The 17500-nt window shown below is 42.6% G+C and overlaps 2 protein-coding genes across 7 annotated transcripts in view; one reads left to right on the top strand and one right to left on the bottom strand.

Annotated features, from left to right (window-relative positions):
- Positions 1–17500, bottom strand: part of crema (cAMP responsive element modulator a) — a 492677-nt gene that overhangs the window by 154952 nt on the left and 320225 nt on the right. The gene's annotated exons all lie outside the window — the stretch shown is intronic.
- Positions 1–17500, top strand: part of pard3ab (par-3 family cell polarity regulator alpha, b) — a 272576-nt gene that overhangs the window by 112626 nt on the left and 142450 nt on the right. For all 6 annotated transcript variants that reach the window (XM_071906610.2, XM_071906609.2, XM_071906608.2 and 3 more), the window contains exons 4-5: positions 1–31; positions 656–799. The exon at positions 1–31 is cut by the window's left edge and continues 157 nt beyond it. In XM_071906610.2, the coding sequence (XP_071762711.2) occupies positions 1–31; positions 656–799 (175 nt within the window). The remainder of the gene's footprint in view (positions 32–655; positions 800–17500) is intronic.

Below are 17500 nucleotides of genomic sequence, written 5' to 3'. Positions count from 1 at the left end.
CTCCACCGGCACCAACAGCCTGGAGAGGAAGGTAGGAGAGCGGGAAGAGACAGCCGAGATAGCTGCTCACACACACGTGCTGATATAGGATGATTAGGATTCTGATGGAGGAAATGGTTGGCGTTCAGCTATATGTGGTACATCAGTGTCTTCCTTCTGCAGAGGAACTGAAGACTTTTGTGAATCCATTTTGGAAAGGAAAATTGCTACCTGAAATTCATCAATCTTTCAAACACACAGAAGGTGACTTATTACTTTAATAGTGATCTGTAAGCTGCTTCACACTTTTGTCAGAGAAGACATCAGTTTATTTCAAATGGTGTCTTGTTCTGGAACAAAACTCTTGAAGTTTGGAGAGAAGAGAAGGTGTCAAGATTTAAAGATGTAAAACCTCCTTCTGATGTCTTTCCATTCAGAGGCCTACAAATATTTCTTGAAGAAAAACTACAGCAGATCTGTTTCACATAATAAAAGTGGCGCTCCCCATTTCTCTCCAAAGCTAAAACTTACAGTGATCTGTCAATAAGTAAAGAAATGTTGGACTAAGAGACAACCAAGCAAAAACTGAATTAAGCATTACTGGGGAATGCCTTAGAAACACAATTTTAAATGTAAATGTGAAAGCCAGATGTCTGATGTGTTTGTGTCTGTGCAGGGTAAAGGTATGGACACGTACCGCAGCCTGCCGCGGGACGCAGGGACCTGGTCCAACCAGAGAGAGTTTCAGAGAGAAACGGCCCGGTCGTCGCTCAGCGCCAATCACCCCATGGTGGACCGCTGGCTGGAGAGGCAGGAGCAGGTAGGGGAATACGCTTTTTATATGCACACAAACACGTAGACAAATAGAAAACATAATACATGCTCTTTGGTGGACGCTTTCATCCGAAGTGCCTTACACTCCCATGAGGTAATATTTAGCCAAGGTCCCCACGGGTCCTTGAAATCCTTGAATGTTTGGGAATTTGAGAAAAAAAAAATCAAGGCCTTGAAAGTTTTTAAAAATAGACATAAATAGACATGGGTCATTGAAAGTGCTTGAATTTAGAGAAGTTGTTGAGAAGTGTTCACACATTCAAGCCTCTCTCTCTTTTTAATTGTTGTCTGTGAGCTTCTTTAAAGCCTGCTAGTTCTCATTAGAAAAGTTCTCAGTGTTGTAACAGTAATTAACCTTGATCCGTGTCTCAAACTATGCCGTGTTGGGTCCTTGAATTTGAGGGAATTGGGCCTGGAAAGTCCTTGAAAAGTCCTTGAATTTGATGTTTAAGAAGGTGTGGGAACCCTGTTTAGCATGGTTGGCCACAGTAGGAGTGAAACTTCAAACCCTGAGCAGTGTTAGTGGTACCTGATAAGCATTTCTGTACCACTGATTGAATAAGGTATGCATGTATGTATGAACACAAACACACAGAAGACACAAGCTTTTGAAAAATCCACCCTAAAACACTTTAACACGGTTAAAGTTAGCAGTTATTGGTGATGTACGTTGCATTTCTGGATCCATTCTGTTTGGTGTATTTTTGATTTTTGGTTTGGATGTCAGTACCTCAGCATCAAAGAGCAAGGGCTTTTCTTTCTAGAGCCAGATGTCCAACAATCGTACAGGGAGAGAAATCCATCGTAGAAGTGGTTTGATTGAAAGCAACAAGTTTGCTCCCGTTCTCACGTGGGGGGTTTTGTCAAAAGTCTGGGAAACGTAGGAAATCACTGACTGAAGCAGAAGAGGATGAGACAAGTTTAGGGAAAGTGGGTACACCAAAAAAGCTAATTATAAAACTTCATGACAAAAATAACTCCGGAAATGCATTGAAAATCACAAATTAACAATATATAACACAAGGGTGTCCAGAGGTGGGTTTCTCCTGTATCAGCTCAATTCAATCAAACAGTTAGAATTTGAATATTTTGAAGACTGTAAGACAAGTACCATTACAGGAACCACAGAAAGCACTTTTCTATGACATTACCCAATTAAGGAACATCACACACTCTGTATCTGTCTGTTATATGTCTAGACATTAAGTGCACACTTGATACCATCGACTACCCGAACACAAAGTGATTTACAACCGGTCTCCACCTACGCAATCCATCACCCCTGAGCTCGGTGAATGCCTGTATGAGTGGCCTAGATTCAATCCAGAACCCGACCCAGTTCCGTCACTCCCCCGGCCCCGCGTGAGCGGGCGGCGACCACGAAGAGGTTAAGAAGCGAGGAATTTCCACCATAAATCCGCAAGACGCATTAAGTCATGGAAAGAAGAAATGGGAGTCTCTTGTTTCACTGTATAACATAATGTTGATTCAGTAAATAACATAAACCGTGCATGGTCCTGTTTAGCTCGATATGCAGAGCGAGGCACGGACGCTGCCGGGGTGAGGGGTTCGTTTCCTGCTGGGACCACCCATACTGAACACGCAAGTGCTCATGGGTAGTGTGTGTGTGTGTGTGTGCACCAAGCAGCATATCGTCACTGTCAGGTGAAAACCTCCTGACAGTAATTTTGATGATTTTCATGTTTTGACTTATGAAACCTTTTCACAGCTAATCAGATGAAAATGCGAGGCCATCAAGCTAAAAATCAGTCTGTTTTTCTTAGTTTATGAAAAGTTGACATTTTGGAGATACAAGGTTTTCACCTGACAACAGCGATGTGTTTCCACACAATCAAGCTTAAAGGATAAGGCCGGTGTTTTTTAATGCATTGCTTACCGTCAACAAATCCTATGAAAATAACAAAATCAACAATGCGTTTGCTCTACTCCCGTTACTTTCTGACTTCCCATGTACCGTTTTTAGCCGTCAACCCGGAAGTCATTGGCTCCAATTGTAAGCTAAAAACCTTTAAATACAGCTCACAAAGACATAGTTTAAATTTTAAAAATCGCTAACTGTTACCATGAAAAGTCAGGCTGTTGTAGTTATTACCAAATCAAATTCAAATGGGAACAAATTCTTCATTACGCCGGGGACTATTTTCTTCTGGTTCTACGGAACTACTTTCCTGAGATCGCAAACGTGTTTACAGCCGGCTTATTAAGTTGTTTGAGGAAAAAGTCGGCCGGCCCGGTGCATCGTGATGATGAAATATGTTACCCAGAACAACGGCATGGCTCTGTGACGTGTTTTTAATCGTTTTTTTAATACAATGAAATTGCTGATTTTGTTATTTTCATAGGATTTGTTGACGGTAAGCAATGCATTAAAATCACCGGCCTTATCCTTTAATTAGAATATGATTGTAATACTGCTTAAACCCGCATGCATCATTCTACTCATATTCATGTCTTTGTACAGACTGTATTATATATTGCCCTTTATGAAGGGGTTAGAGTTGGGTGTTTCCTTTCTCATAATACCAGGATGTACAGTCAGTGTGTAAAACAAAGGGAACAGCAGTAGTTTAGTGGTTAGAGAAGCAGGTTTGAGACTGGAACGTTTACTAGTTTGATTCCCAGACCGGCTTGGGGAAAAACTGGATCAGGAAAGTGAATGAGTTGAATAAATATGAAGAGATTTTATTAAACTTTCCCTGGATGAATAAAAAAAACAAACAAAAAAAGCTCACATACACACAAGAACAGGAACACACAGACCAATCACAATCAGAGCTTTTATGATGGTTAATAGTTATGAGGGTTGGTGTTGCTGTCTTCTGTCTTCGCTGCTTGCTGCTGGTACTGTGTGTGTCTGTCTGGTTTCTCTGCTGGGGCGCGACACCTCAGTTGCCCTCTAGATTTAATAAAGTGTATCTCGTCTCAGTGTAATATATATTGAGACAGTGATCTGAAGTTTAACACATGCAAGTCCCGATACAAGACTTTTTTGCTGTCTCATCCAATATATAATATGGATTGTACTTCAAAACAGTATGAGGAAAAAAACCAGACTGATGGCTTTTGATCCTCGGTCTTTATTGGAACTGTACTGGAGTCCTCATTGAGAGAATGTCAACATTAAAATAGGCAAAAGTCTGACTAGCAACCTCAGTGTCCTCCTTTAAAACACTTTTAAAATGCATCTGTTTTATTCTTGTTGCTCCTTTTTGCCCTTTTGTATTCTATTAACTTTTCTTCATTTGTTCTCGTTTTAGCTATTACTCCCATTTTGATTTATCACATAAAGCACTGTGTAACTGTTTAGATAAGTGCAGTATAACTCATCAAATCATTATTATTATTATTATTTAGGTTTTTTTTGTGATCCTGTCTATAACCAGTTTGTAACACAAAGGGATTTAGCATAGAGCGAGTTCCCTCCATCTATCAGAGTGCAGACCTGAGCTGTTTTCCTCATCTGTCTTACAGCAGGTATTAGTGTGAAGGGGGTTAAGTGGCAGAGGTCGAGGCGGGCCGCTGTAGTCGGTATTAATGACCTACTGAAGGCCCGGCTGCCCCCCCCCCCCCCCCCACTCCAACCCCTACACACACACACACACACACACACACACACACACACACCGCCCCCCACCGTCAGCTCATTCCGCCGACAGCCGTCACAGTGACTCAAACAACTCCATTAGTCTGCCTGGTCCTGGAGGCCTGCGAGTGTGTGTGTGTGTGTGTGTAGGTGGTGAATGGGGTGTGTGTGTGTGTGTGTGTGGGTGGGGTGGGGGGGGGTGGAGCAAGTGTGTGTTAAACAAGTGCAAATGCTGTGTGTGGTAACATAGAAAATGACTCAACCGAAATACCTCATGTCCAAATCCAAGTGACATGATCAAATTTCTCATATACATTGTCATACATTCAGCCCCCTCTCTGACACACACACACACACACACACACACACACACACAGAAGTCTGAAGTCACAGCAGCTGTTATTGCTTGTGTGTGTGTTGTGTATCTAAATCTCTCTGCTAGCTGTCTCTGTTTTGTTTCACTTTGACTTAAGCGCCGACATGTGCAGTTTGTTCCCGGCAGGATGTTGCAACTCGTCCGCTTCGTTCCAGACTGGATAATCGTGTGAAAGAGAAGCGGTTTAACAAGTAGATGATGAATAGCAAAAACAATAGAATCACCGCTCCTTGTTATAACCGGGAATTATATTACAACATGTCGAAGATATATTCAGTGTTTGTGATTGATTGTATTTGATCGCTCTCTGCTGTCCTGTTCTCTGCTGCTGCGATGACACATGGTCTGAGCCTGGAGAAGCATTTTCTGCTACTGTGTGGAAGAGTGCACAGTAGAATAGGACAGGAATCAAGAGAAGAATAGAATCTAATTTAGTTAGAATAGAGTTGCATAGAATGATGAATTAAACAGATTAGAATACAGTAGCAGATAATGTTTTTACAGAAAGAAATAAGTGAAAATAATACAAATAACAATATATATTCATAATAATAATAATAATAATAATAATAAACTTTATGTGTATAGCACCTTTCATACAAGAAATGCAGCTCAAAGTGCTTTACAACAGAGAAGTTACATGCACCAAGTGCTTCACATAAAACTTGATAATGATAGTGAGAATAAGATAAAGAGGAGAATAGAATACATAAAATGCATCTTCACATGAAAATAGACATAGAATGAGCATAACATAAGATGGAAAATAAAACCCACTGAATAACAATAGTAAAAATATGAGGAATGCAGAACATAAGATGGAAAATAAAATCCACTGTAAAATAATAATATTCATAGCACTCTTATTTGTTAAATATTGGACATACGTTGATATTTTTTATAGTTTTCACTTATTTTGTGTTTGCACATATTCCATTGTTTTCTTTTTTGTACTTATAATGCTGTAATCCATACTTTTTTCATACTTTAATCTATGCATTTGTACTTAACATGTTTGAACGTTGAAACTGTCAGTTGTGGATGATTATATAACGCTCATCTGCTATATTCTTATTTATATCCTGCTCTTCTTTGCTGTATCCTTGTACTTTTTGATGCTGCAAAGACCCAACTTCCCCCGAGCTAAAGTTTCATCTTATCCTCTTAGAAGGAAGAATACAACAGAACAGAGGAGAGCTAAATGAAGAGAACAGATATAATGAAGTAGGCCTATTTTACTTCTATGGAGAATTGGTCTTTTCTCACAGCACAGAGTACAGAAGAGGTTATTGGTTGGCATTGAACCGAGCCAGATTGAATCGCACTGAAAATGAATGAAACTCTTCTCTGTTCCCGAGTGGGTAATTGTGCGCGCCTCCAGCAGCGCCCGTGGCTCCCTGACACACAGTGAAAATTGAACTGCGATAGTTTTGAGCTGCGTTCACAAGCCCCTAAACTCCCAGCCCCTTTTGGCAACAGGTAGGGGGGGTCGCCATGGCAACGGCGAGCTGTCAGTTGAGTGTGTATTAATGAGAGCCGGCTGGAGATGCTGGAGCTGCATAGCAAATAGAGGCCTGCGCTGTATTACTGTGTGTGTGTGTGTGTGTGTGTGTGTGTCAGCTCAGAGTGTATTCATACATCTGTGCATACGTCTTGGTGTGTGTGTACGTGTTTGTGGTTTTGTGTGTGTGTGTGTGTGTGTGTGTTTGTGCACATATTTGTTTGTTAGCCATGAATGCCTTTATGCATTTGTGTGTTTTTGCATATGTGTGTGCGCATTTATGTGTTTGTATGTTTTTGTTGGAGTGCGTGTACATCAATGAATGTGTGTGTTTGTGCCTCCAAGAGTGTGTGTGTGTGTGCGGGCATTTTTGAATGTTTGTGTGTGTGTGTGTGTGTGTGTGTGTGTGTGTGTGTGTCAGTTGTGAGCATGTGTCAAAAACCCAGACAGCCGTACACTTGGTTGCAAATCAACCAATTAAGAAGCAAAGCCACAAGCCGCTGAGCTGCCTGAAGTGGTGAGCGCGGACAGTTGAACCTCGACACACACACACACACACACTCACACACTCTCACACACACACACACACACATACTCCCTCCTTGCCTGGGTCGATCTTCACCTCTGAGGGGAGACGGCTCTCTCTGAGGACTTGTTTGTTATGAGGTGTGTGTGTGTGTTTTTTGTTCTATTCAAACTGTGTGTGTGTGTCTTACTGTATTTAATATTCCCTCTCTTTCTCTGTGTTTTGAGAGAGTTGATACGTGTGTGTTTCTGATGTTCCTGTTTTGCTCTGTTCAATTTGTGTGTGGGTCTCTCTTATTTAATAATGCATCTGTGTGTGTGTGTGTGTGTGTGTGTGTGTGTGTGTGTGTGTGTGTGTGTGTGTCAGGGGCCCCTGCAGCTCGCCTGGGGCTCCTCTCCCCTGGTCTGACAACACTTCTATACTCTGACAGCAGCTGGAGCCAGCCAGCATTAGAAACTAACACAGAGAACCAAGCTGCATCGCTACCGCCTTCCAACACACACACACACACACACACACACACACACACACACACGCTGTCCAACTCAAGTTCACATACTGTATAGAGATGTATGTGCCTACATTACTCCCACCAGGGCCAGAGTCTGCAACATTTTCATATTAAAAAATGTCTGTTTTTCTGCTCTCTAACACCAACTGATAAAACCCAACAGTGATTCAACCTCTATCCAGCTCAAGCTTTTCCATGTGCTGTGTCTGGTAGCTCTGTCCTGCTGCACAGGAAGTGATGCGTTTTACGTTTCCGGTTTGTTTGGAATCAACAGAAGAAGAAGAACTGGGTAGTTAGCATGAGCAGCGATAGCCACCATGTCTGAACAGACAGAGAAAAGAGAAACTCAAACTGCAGAAACAGAAAATCCAAGCTCCGCCCACACTGTTTGATTGACAGGTGATCTCTGGGAAGTGCAGTGCAGAAACACCACAGCAGTGAGGCTGAGTGACAAAGATGGAGACAAAATAGTAAAAAAAAATGAGAAATTGACAGATTATAATTTGAAAGCAAACCAAATTTAAGGGGAATAAGATAATGTTTTTTTTTTTCCAGTGGCTTGGGACTTCAGCCGTTCCTCCGGTCACAACACCAACGTCTCTAACCTTAAACTGAAGCAGGGGAATGAAAGAATTTAATGAATCGTTTCAAAGTGCAACTTTTTTTTAATCAAAGAAGGTTTGTGCCATTGAGTCAGCCTTAAAAACATATTGATTTTGTGATTCAGTTCCTGATGATTACCGACTGGAGGTCAGAGTTTACTACTTTTTATTCAGCACTACATCACTGGTTATGTGCAGCATTTTACAACATTATGGGCACTGAATAGATTGAGTTTTTATGACTTTTTTTTTATGAGATTATGCACAGTTAGTACATTTTGAGTTGCTACTCACGTAGAGTATATATTCTGTGAAGCGGTGCGGTTGTATCATGTGAGCGAACGGGCCTGGTCTCCATTCAGCAGACATTTCCTCCACAGAGAAGTGGAGCTGCTGTGTGTCCTCACCCATTAGACTGTTGAGGGACTGAGTTATCTTTCATGGTGGGATGTAGGCTTCATACAAGCCACTGGGGATGTTGTTACACAGGCGTAGGCAAGTCTTCACACACACACACACACACACGCACACACACACACACGGACACAGACATACCTGTGCAGGAGTGGTAATGCTGGCGTATGCATGTGTGGACTGTAAGTGGATTCACACACGTTTCCTTTCATACGTCTCTCTGAAATATACTCTTCATCTCTCTTTCTTTCTCATTCTCTCTCATACACAGACACACACACATTTCACACATGCGCACACACACACACACACACACACACCTTCCCACACCTCCCAATCTTAGCATGCAGCACACATCTTTACACACAAACACACAGGCAGGAATACATGCATGCACACACACACACTTTGACACACATTTTGACACACACACACACACACATACACAGGTGCACACACCTTTACACACAAACACACAAGCAATGCAATTTGTACGAGCATGTACACACACACACGCACGTGCACACCTTAGCATACACAAGCATGTACGCACATACACAGGTGTACACACCTTTACACACAAACATACACACTGCAAGATTTCACACACACACACACACACACACATTTTGTATGCATACAGTACATCTCTGAGCACACACAAACCAAAAAAAGCGTACACACACACATACAAGAAAAACACATAAACCCATATTGTATGCATACACCTGAATATACACAAACGAGCATGTAAGCGTGCACACACACACACACACACACACACACACACACACACACACTCACTCTCCCAGCCTCTCCCTAACTAACTAGGCTTGCTCTCCTGTCTCCGTGCAGTATGAGGTGGAGAGTTGAGTCCCTCAGGTGCGCAGAGCAGCTTTACCAGGATAAATCATGCAAAGCCCGGCCACACACTCATAAATCAACCCGGGCTCGCTGTGTGTCTGTGTGCACGCTCGCATGTGCATGCATAACGCGTGCACGTGCACGTGCACGTGAAGTCTTGTGGGGAATGCGTGTGTTGGTTTGTGTATATGCAGGTTGGTATGCATACATAATATCTGCTTTTGTGTGTTTGTTCATGAAATCTTGCAGTGTGCGGGTGCATACTTAATGTGTGAAATCACGTGTGTGTGTAGGTGTGTGTGTGTGTGTGTGTGTGTGTAGTGCTAATAAGACAGCTGAAAGCGAATGGTCCACCTTATCCAAACCACTGGAGACCAGTAGGGATTCTGAACAAGTGACCAGTAGGTGCTGCTGTGGGGCTAGGATTGGGCCAGCTGTGTGTGTGTGTGTGTGTGTAAGAGTGAGAGAGTGTATGCTTGTGTGCTTGTGTAGGGTTGTGGTGTGAAACATGTATGGGTAAATATGTGAGTGTGTGAGAAGAGAGATCAGAGTGTTAATCTATAGTCACCTTGGTTAAGTGGTGAATTTACTTTTTAGATTTTCTTTTTGCGCTCATGGAGAGAACCTTTAGTCTCTCTCTCTCTCTCTCTCTCTCTCTCTCTCTCTCTCTCTCTCTCTCTCTCTCTCTCTCTCCCCACCTTTCCTCTCTCACTTTACCAGTTTGTGTTTTATTCCTCCTCCACCTCTCTGTCACATCTCTCGCTCTGTTGCCCTTTCTGTCTTCCTTCCTTTATACCCATCACTCTCTCTCCACACCTCCTGTCTTTTTCTCAGCTACATACATGGACTACACAATCACTCTCTCGCTCTCCGCTGTTTCCACCGTCTCTCTCCTCTCTCACTCTCTTTTCATCTCTCCCTGTCTCTTTCTACTTCTGTCCAGCTTTTCTCACCTTCACCTCCTTGTTTCCCTCGCTCCCTGCATCCAAAAAACATGATTCAGTAACACATTAGGGTAATGGCAGTACATTTTCCCAGTAACAAATAGGCTAATTATAACTAACAAATTACTATTTCAATTACATTACTAAAAACAACAGCAGCAGCAGCATCTGGTACTTTTGTTATCATCCTCTCTAAATATCACATTGAAGTTGAATTATCCAAAAAGTGAAAACTAGCTTAGTGCTAGCTACATGCTCACAACTCAACAACTTATGCTACAGCTAACATACACTTAGCAAGGCCTGCTGCACTAACGTTACACCCTCAACAAAAGATTAATCCCACTTACAATGAAGAAGTCCAATAAACAATATGCAAAACCTTAATCAAACAATGTAAAGTTGTAAAATGGCATGAGGTATCTTATCAGAAAACCAGGGAACTTGAAATAAACCTTCTATTAGCTAGCCAAACGCTTTTGCAAGCAATTTGATTTTGTAGAGAAATTTCTTCTAATGCAACTGTAGTGAGAAATAGCGTAAACACTAAAGGTTACTACCACAGGCATTTCAGCCATGGCAGTTCAACAAGGACCTAATGAAAATCCTACAGTCTCTAAGCCAAATCAGCACATGTATATGATAAAACCATCCCACCCCCCGTCCCCCAATTTGTGAGAAATAGCTGTCTCCCTCTTTCAGTTGATGCAAGGACGCCCTGAGCAAGCCCAACCTCTGTGAACGAGCCTGGGTATAAAAATTGCAGTAAAGTTTACTTTCACTGGGTCGAAGTATTCCCACGACTTGGATTTCATCAGGTGAAAGGCTGGCGAGAATATTGGACATCAACACAATTCGGTCTCACATAAAAGTGGCATCCATACCAAACAAAAACAAAAACCAAAAAACGTGAAAAAGATATTTTCCCATGTAAAAACCTCCAGTTCACACATCATTATTCGACATAGGCATTTCCACGGCTGTTGATCACATATAGTTTTTTATTGATAAAAAACTTTTCTGCCCCAAGTGAGCATAAATCAACTGTAAGGTTGATATGGCAATAAATTATTGAATCTTGAATCTAAAAGCTTTTTGCGATATTGAGTAAATTTGAATGAATTTTGCCATTTCTTAGTTCAACACATCATAATTCACATAAAAATACTTGAAGCCCTTCTTCTGGCTTCATCTTCGCTCTCTATCTTTTACTCTCTTTTTTTCTCCCTATCTCACACTCTGTCTATCGATCCCCCTTTCTCTCTCCCTGCTCTTCACGTCACTTCCCCACATCATCTCCTTTATTTTTATTCCTGTCATTTCTCTCTCTCTCTCTCTCTCTCTCTCTCCTTTTCTTCTCCAGTCCTCTTCTTCTTTGATCTCTGGGTTTTAATATGACAGAGAGCTGTGGGAGCCCAGATCCCTTCCAGCTGGGAGAGACAGGATGAGAGAACAAGGGGAAAAAAAAAAAAAGATGGAGAGGGAGAGAGAGAGAGATGGAGGGAAGATGAAAGAAATGTCTTTCCTTTCCCTGAGGGTGTACAGTCTCCCCAGGGGGATACATACCTGGGGGCGCCACCTGCAGGCACGACTTTGTACACACACACACACACACACACACACACACACGCACACATAATTTGCAGTACATCAGCTGCTTCCAAAATCTAATTACAGCTAAAAGTGACCTGATCAGGTGGGACAGATGGCGGCTGTTTCACAAGTCGATACTTCCAAGAGACAATGTGCTCTTAATCCACCTGTTAAGGTAGAGGTTTGAAAACACACAGACACACACATGCAGAACAAAGATATAATATAATAATCCCGCTTCTGCGAACCCTCGGCGCTCCACAGGTGTTATCATTAGCGCCGCGAGAACGAAACAAGACGCGGAGACGCTGCCGAGATGAAAGGAGACGGAGAACGGAGAAGAGAACGGCGTCCGTCATTTTGCGGAGGAGTTTATCAGAGGCCTATAAAATGATCAAAGGCAGACGAGAGGGAAGAGAACAGCGGGTGTCAGCCTTTATCAAAGGAGGATCTGTGGGACTTGACACAATAGGTGTACCGCCTTGGTTTTGGTTAGCTGTGGACTCGCTGAGCCGGTTATTGAAGCCCTGGTTTTTCTGACGGTGAAACCCCGTAGTGCAGAAAGAGATCCTCCTGTCACCGGAGGATCACAGGTTCAATTTCCACGACAGCTGATGAGTCCGTCCCTCTTTTGTTAGAGATTCTATTCCACTGGATATGATGGATATGATTCAGTTTGTTTGATTACATGTTTATTGTATAATTGGATCGATATTGCACTTGTTATCTATGGGAAGCCCTTAAATTGAGTTGATTCTAATGCAAAATCTAGATGGGATTCCACACAAGTATGCGTGAATGTGGTTTATTATTATTGTTATTGGGTTTCAGTGGATGTTTTGTTTCAGAGGCTTTTCCACCCTGCCATGAATATAAATATGGAGGAAACACAGAATACAAGCAATTTTTGGAACTTTCTGGCATGAAAATTGTCAAATTTAAAGATATTCAATATCGGCACAGAATATTGTGATTGGCAGATTTAGTCCAAAAGTATCCGTATCGGTCGTACCCAACTGGACATGTGACAGAATATTGATTGGCATGTTTGATAACCCAATACGATGGCTTTCTCGGTTCAGTTCTCTAATTTGATTCAAATCTTTACACTCCAGCAGAGGGAATTTGGCTTGCAGACAGGCTTTGACAATACATAACACATCGCCACATCACAGCAGACACAAAAACACATCAAGACCAGCTGATAAGACCAAAGATGGTATTAATAGGTCAGTAAAGACTAACACTTATCAAACACATCCATATGTGCCAGAGCACACACACACACACACACACACACACAAACCATCTGCAGTCTGTACACAAGCGGTGACGCACCCATCTTTAAGAATTATCCGTAAGTAACATTTGACCCAGGTCTGCTGTGTTTGCTTTTGGTTTTAAGCAGCAAGACTGTGGATAACAAGAGGATTTCTGTTCTAAAATGAGATAGCCACCCTTGAAAAAAGTGACACCAGTGCTTACAAAATAATTGATAGCACTCAAAACAAATTATGGCACTTTGGCTGGCAAAATGACACTTTTACAAATTGGATCCCCAATATTTTGGAGATACTGGATGATGAACTTCAGTTAATGATGTCTCTTTTTTTCCAAAATTGATATACAGCATTTTGGAAATGAACTCCCCAACTGGAGCCAGCAGTTAATTAATCTCAATTTTTGTTAGGCCGTAAATCAAAAGTTTGAACCAAATGAACCGTTCCTGTGTTTTATGAAGTGAGCGGCAAATTCACGGTTCATCTGTTCGGTCCCAGTTGATTGCGCAAAGTATATACAAGTCATTGCCTGTTGCGTTTTTAAATGTACAGCTATGTAGATGGTCCTCGAGCCTTTTGAAGCTACAACATGCACTGCTGCATGGCAAAAAAAAAAAAATACAGTCATAGAGGGAGAGGAAAAAGAGAGAGAGAGCTAGAGAGAGAGCGGGTGTGCGTCCCTGTGAATGTTTTCTCCCTGACTTGTTTAAAGACACGCTCTCCTTCTCAGCGGCAGCCATTACAGCTCCAGTCGGTCAGGATAATGGCCTTCACTCTGACAACTCTACCTCACTGTGTGTGTGTGTGTGTGTGTGTGTTTGTGTGAGAGACGGCGAATGCTTGTCACCATTATACCGAGCTCCGTTCCTCTCAGAGGGGCAGTTTGGTCGCCTCTGCCTGTTATTTTGCTCCACAGCAGCCGCTCCGTCGGGAGTCCTATCTCGGTAAAAGGTGCACCGCATAACTAGCTCTGTACCCGCCGTCCGCCCGCCGCGGGTCAGCGCTGTGGTTTGGGACACGGAGTAAATGCACCGTGAGATTTGGACCGGAGTTACTGCCAATTAGGCGGCCCCACACAAACGTAGAAGACTGAAAACTTGACACTTTTCAGCGTTTCCCAAAAATATATCTGTGATTGAAATTTCAGTGGCTGATTGTTGAGGGAATGTCTTCGGGTGCTGATGCCGCACTTTCCAGGAGGATTCTTTTTGGAAAATCAAGTTTTCCTTTTCTTTTCAGCCATTAGAGCTTACTATAAATGGCCCGAGTTTAACATTACAGTCCCCTCATTTGGTTCTACTGTATATTAAATAATTTCCATAACATCATCCGCAGTGCTAATGCAGGTTAGATGCAAGATAAATGCTTGAAGGGTGACTTACTAAAATGGCTACCACTGTGCTTGGTGTTATATCTATATCAAGCTCCAATAGTATTCTGTGTATCTGTTATGGATAAGTAGGGTAGGCCATATCAAGAGTGTGTGTGTGTGTGTGTGTGTGTGTGTGTGTGTGTGTGCAAGTGAGGGAGAGAAAGTGTGTATGAGAGTTAATGAGGATTTGAAAGCAAATGAGAGTCATTGAATACGTTTATTGTTTGTTTGTGTGTGTGTGTGTGTGTGTCTGTGTGACCTGGGGTAAACTGCAGCATGTTAATGGTAATGCCTGCTCCTTGTTTGGCTGGTGTTGATGTGCTCATTGGACTGAGAAATCACACACACACACACACACACACACACACACCACATGCTCACAGCATCCCATCTTCGGCTCTGTCCACAGGTTGCCGTGATTAAATGCGTTTCTGCTTATCTTCGCTTATCTTTTCATGCAAGAAACTCCTCAAAATAATAAATGTTTTATGATCTTCACAACTATTTACCTCCCAGTTCTGTGGTATTCTCTGTTAATGATCTAAATTCAATTTTTCAACCCAGATTTCCTATTTTCTGTCTGTGATTTCCGCAAAACAGAAAACATACCCTCACCCTCACACACACACACACACACACACACACACATCCATCACATCACACACACTCGAGGTGGTCGGGCTCATGACTTGGTGGTTTTCCTGGCAGGTCAGAGTCAAGTCAAACTTTATTTGTGAAGCATATTTCATGCACAGGGAAACTCAGTGCTCTTTACATGAAAGCAATAAAAGCAAAACACAAGCAGAAGTGGTTCAAACCCACCATGAAAATGTAGAGAAAATATGTAGAGGAAAAAAATACATTTAACCATAATCACAAAGAGGAAATACTCTACAAGAATATACACATGCACATATCACATAGAGAGAGTATCACTGTCTCTCTCTCAGTTGCTCACTTGCGCTTTCTCTCCTTCCACACTTTCTCTCTTTCCTGTGCTTGTTCACCCTCTCTCTCTCTCTCTCTCTCTCTCTCTCTCTCTCTCTCTCTCTCTCTCTCTCTCTCTCTGTCTCTCTGTCTCACTTGCACTTTATCTCCCTCCACTCTTTCTTTCCTATGCTTGTTCTCTCTCTCTCTTTCTCTCTCTGAGTCTCTTGCACTTTCTCTCCCTCCACACTCTCTCTTTCCTATGCTTGTTCATCCTCTCTGTCTCTCTCTCTCTCTGTGTCTCTCTCACTCGCTCTCTCTGCCTCTCTCTCTCTCTGTCTCACTTGCACTTTCTCTCCCTCCACACTCTCTCTTTCCTATGCTTGTTCATCCTCTCTGTCTCTCTCTCTCTCTGTGTCTCTCTCACTCGCTCTCTCTGCCTCTCTCTCTCTCTGTCTCACTTGCACTTTCTCTCCCTCCACACTCTCTCTTTCCTATGCTTGTTCATCCTCTCTCTGTCTCTCTCACTCTCTCTCTGCCTCACTTGCACTTTCTCTCCCTCCACTCTCTTTCTTTCCTATGCTTGTTCTCTCTCTCTCTTTCTCTCTCTGAGTCTCTCTTGCACTTTCTCTCCTTCCACACTCTCTCTCTTTCCTATGCTTGTTCATCCTCTCTCTGTTTCTCTCTCTCTCTGTGTCTCTCTGACTCTCTCTCTCTGCCTCTCTCTCTCTCTCTGTCTCACTTGCACTTTCTCTCCCTCCACACTCTCTCTTTCCTATGTCTGTTCATCCTCTCTCTCTCTCTCTCTCTCTCTCTCTCTCTCTCTCTCTCTCTCTCTCTCCCCCTCGGTCTCTCTGCCTTTCTCGCTCTCCATGTGTAAGAGAGAGAGAGACATCATGGTCATCATGGTGTGTGTGTGTGTGTGTGTGTGTGTGCACGTGCATGTGCGCACACGCATGCCTGTTCCATCTGAAGCATTCCAGTTGACACAGGGGCCCATTCCTCATATGGTTTACATATGGTACACACACACACACACACACACGATCGCATACACTCAATAGTGTGCACTCAATGTCACATTTTTTTTTTCTTCTCACACACACATGCAGACACTTATATGCACATCTCTCTCACACACACTCAATGTCATACTCTCCCTCTTTTTCTCTCCCACACACACACGCACACACACACACACACACACACACGGCCCTCCACCCCCACCTGTGTCATGTTTGACATTGTTTGGAGAGCCAAGTCAAGCTGGTTCTGTCAGTATGTGTTGGAGGCGGGCCTACATCAACGTTCGGCCTGACTTTGGCTGATTACTGTCTAAATAATCTATCCACACCGCTGAAATGCCAGAAGGCCTCGGAGAGTTGGGGCGTAGCAGGAGGATGAGGGAGGGGGGCGTAGCAGGAGGATGAGGGAGGGGGGCGTAGCAGGAGGATGAGGGTGAGGGAGGGGGGTTTCTGCCAAAAACCCTGTTCCACCTCAGAAGGAGCGGTAGCTTGTTTGGAGGCTTTAGTTGCGTCATATATATATATATATACGTCTAAATAGCACAATCAAGAGTTTCTCCCTGACCACAGCTGCATAAAAGTATCTGTAAAACCTTCAATGAAATGTTATTCTCCTTACATATTTTATTGATTCATTTAATTGCTTGATTATGGTTTTTGGAAAGTAATTCTTCATTTAAAGGCAGTAATGTGTCCCAGAGTTTCTCGCCCACTGAATCGGTGGTTTGGGTCACTCTGCCGTAAAGAGCTGCTGACACTAAAAGAGTTTCATCAGTCTGGGTTTCAGTGGAGAGTTTTAGTGTCCAAAATGCTGCTGCAGAGGCTTTTCCACCCTGATAAGAATACAATTCTGGGGGAAACACTGAATAGTTGTAATTTGTTGGCATGATAATGATCATATTTAAAGATATTAAATATTGGCTTCAATCGGCAGCTTCAATCCTAAAATACCAGTATTGGTATCAGACTTCAAAACCCATCAGTCCTACCTATATATTATGACAGCATTCCTCATTGAAACCAAGCATTTTTATGATGTTTTAGACATTTAGCTGACTCATATCCAGAGCAACTTTACAATGAATGCAACAGTAGAATAATCTTCAATTCCTAGATCACTAAAACCACAAGCAACCAATACTAACGAT

Source organism: Centroberyx gerrardi, chromosome 13 (assembly GCF_048128805.1).
Source record: "Centroberyx gerrardi isolate f3 chromosome 13, fCenGer3.hap1.cur.20231027, whole genome shotgun sequence".
In the NCBI taxonomy this organism is placed as follows: Eukaryota; Metazoa; Chordata; class Actinopteri; order Beryciformes; family Berycidae; genus Centroberyx; species Centroberyx gerrardi.
This window is presented reverse-complemented; position numbering and strand designations above follow the sequence as displayed.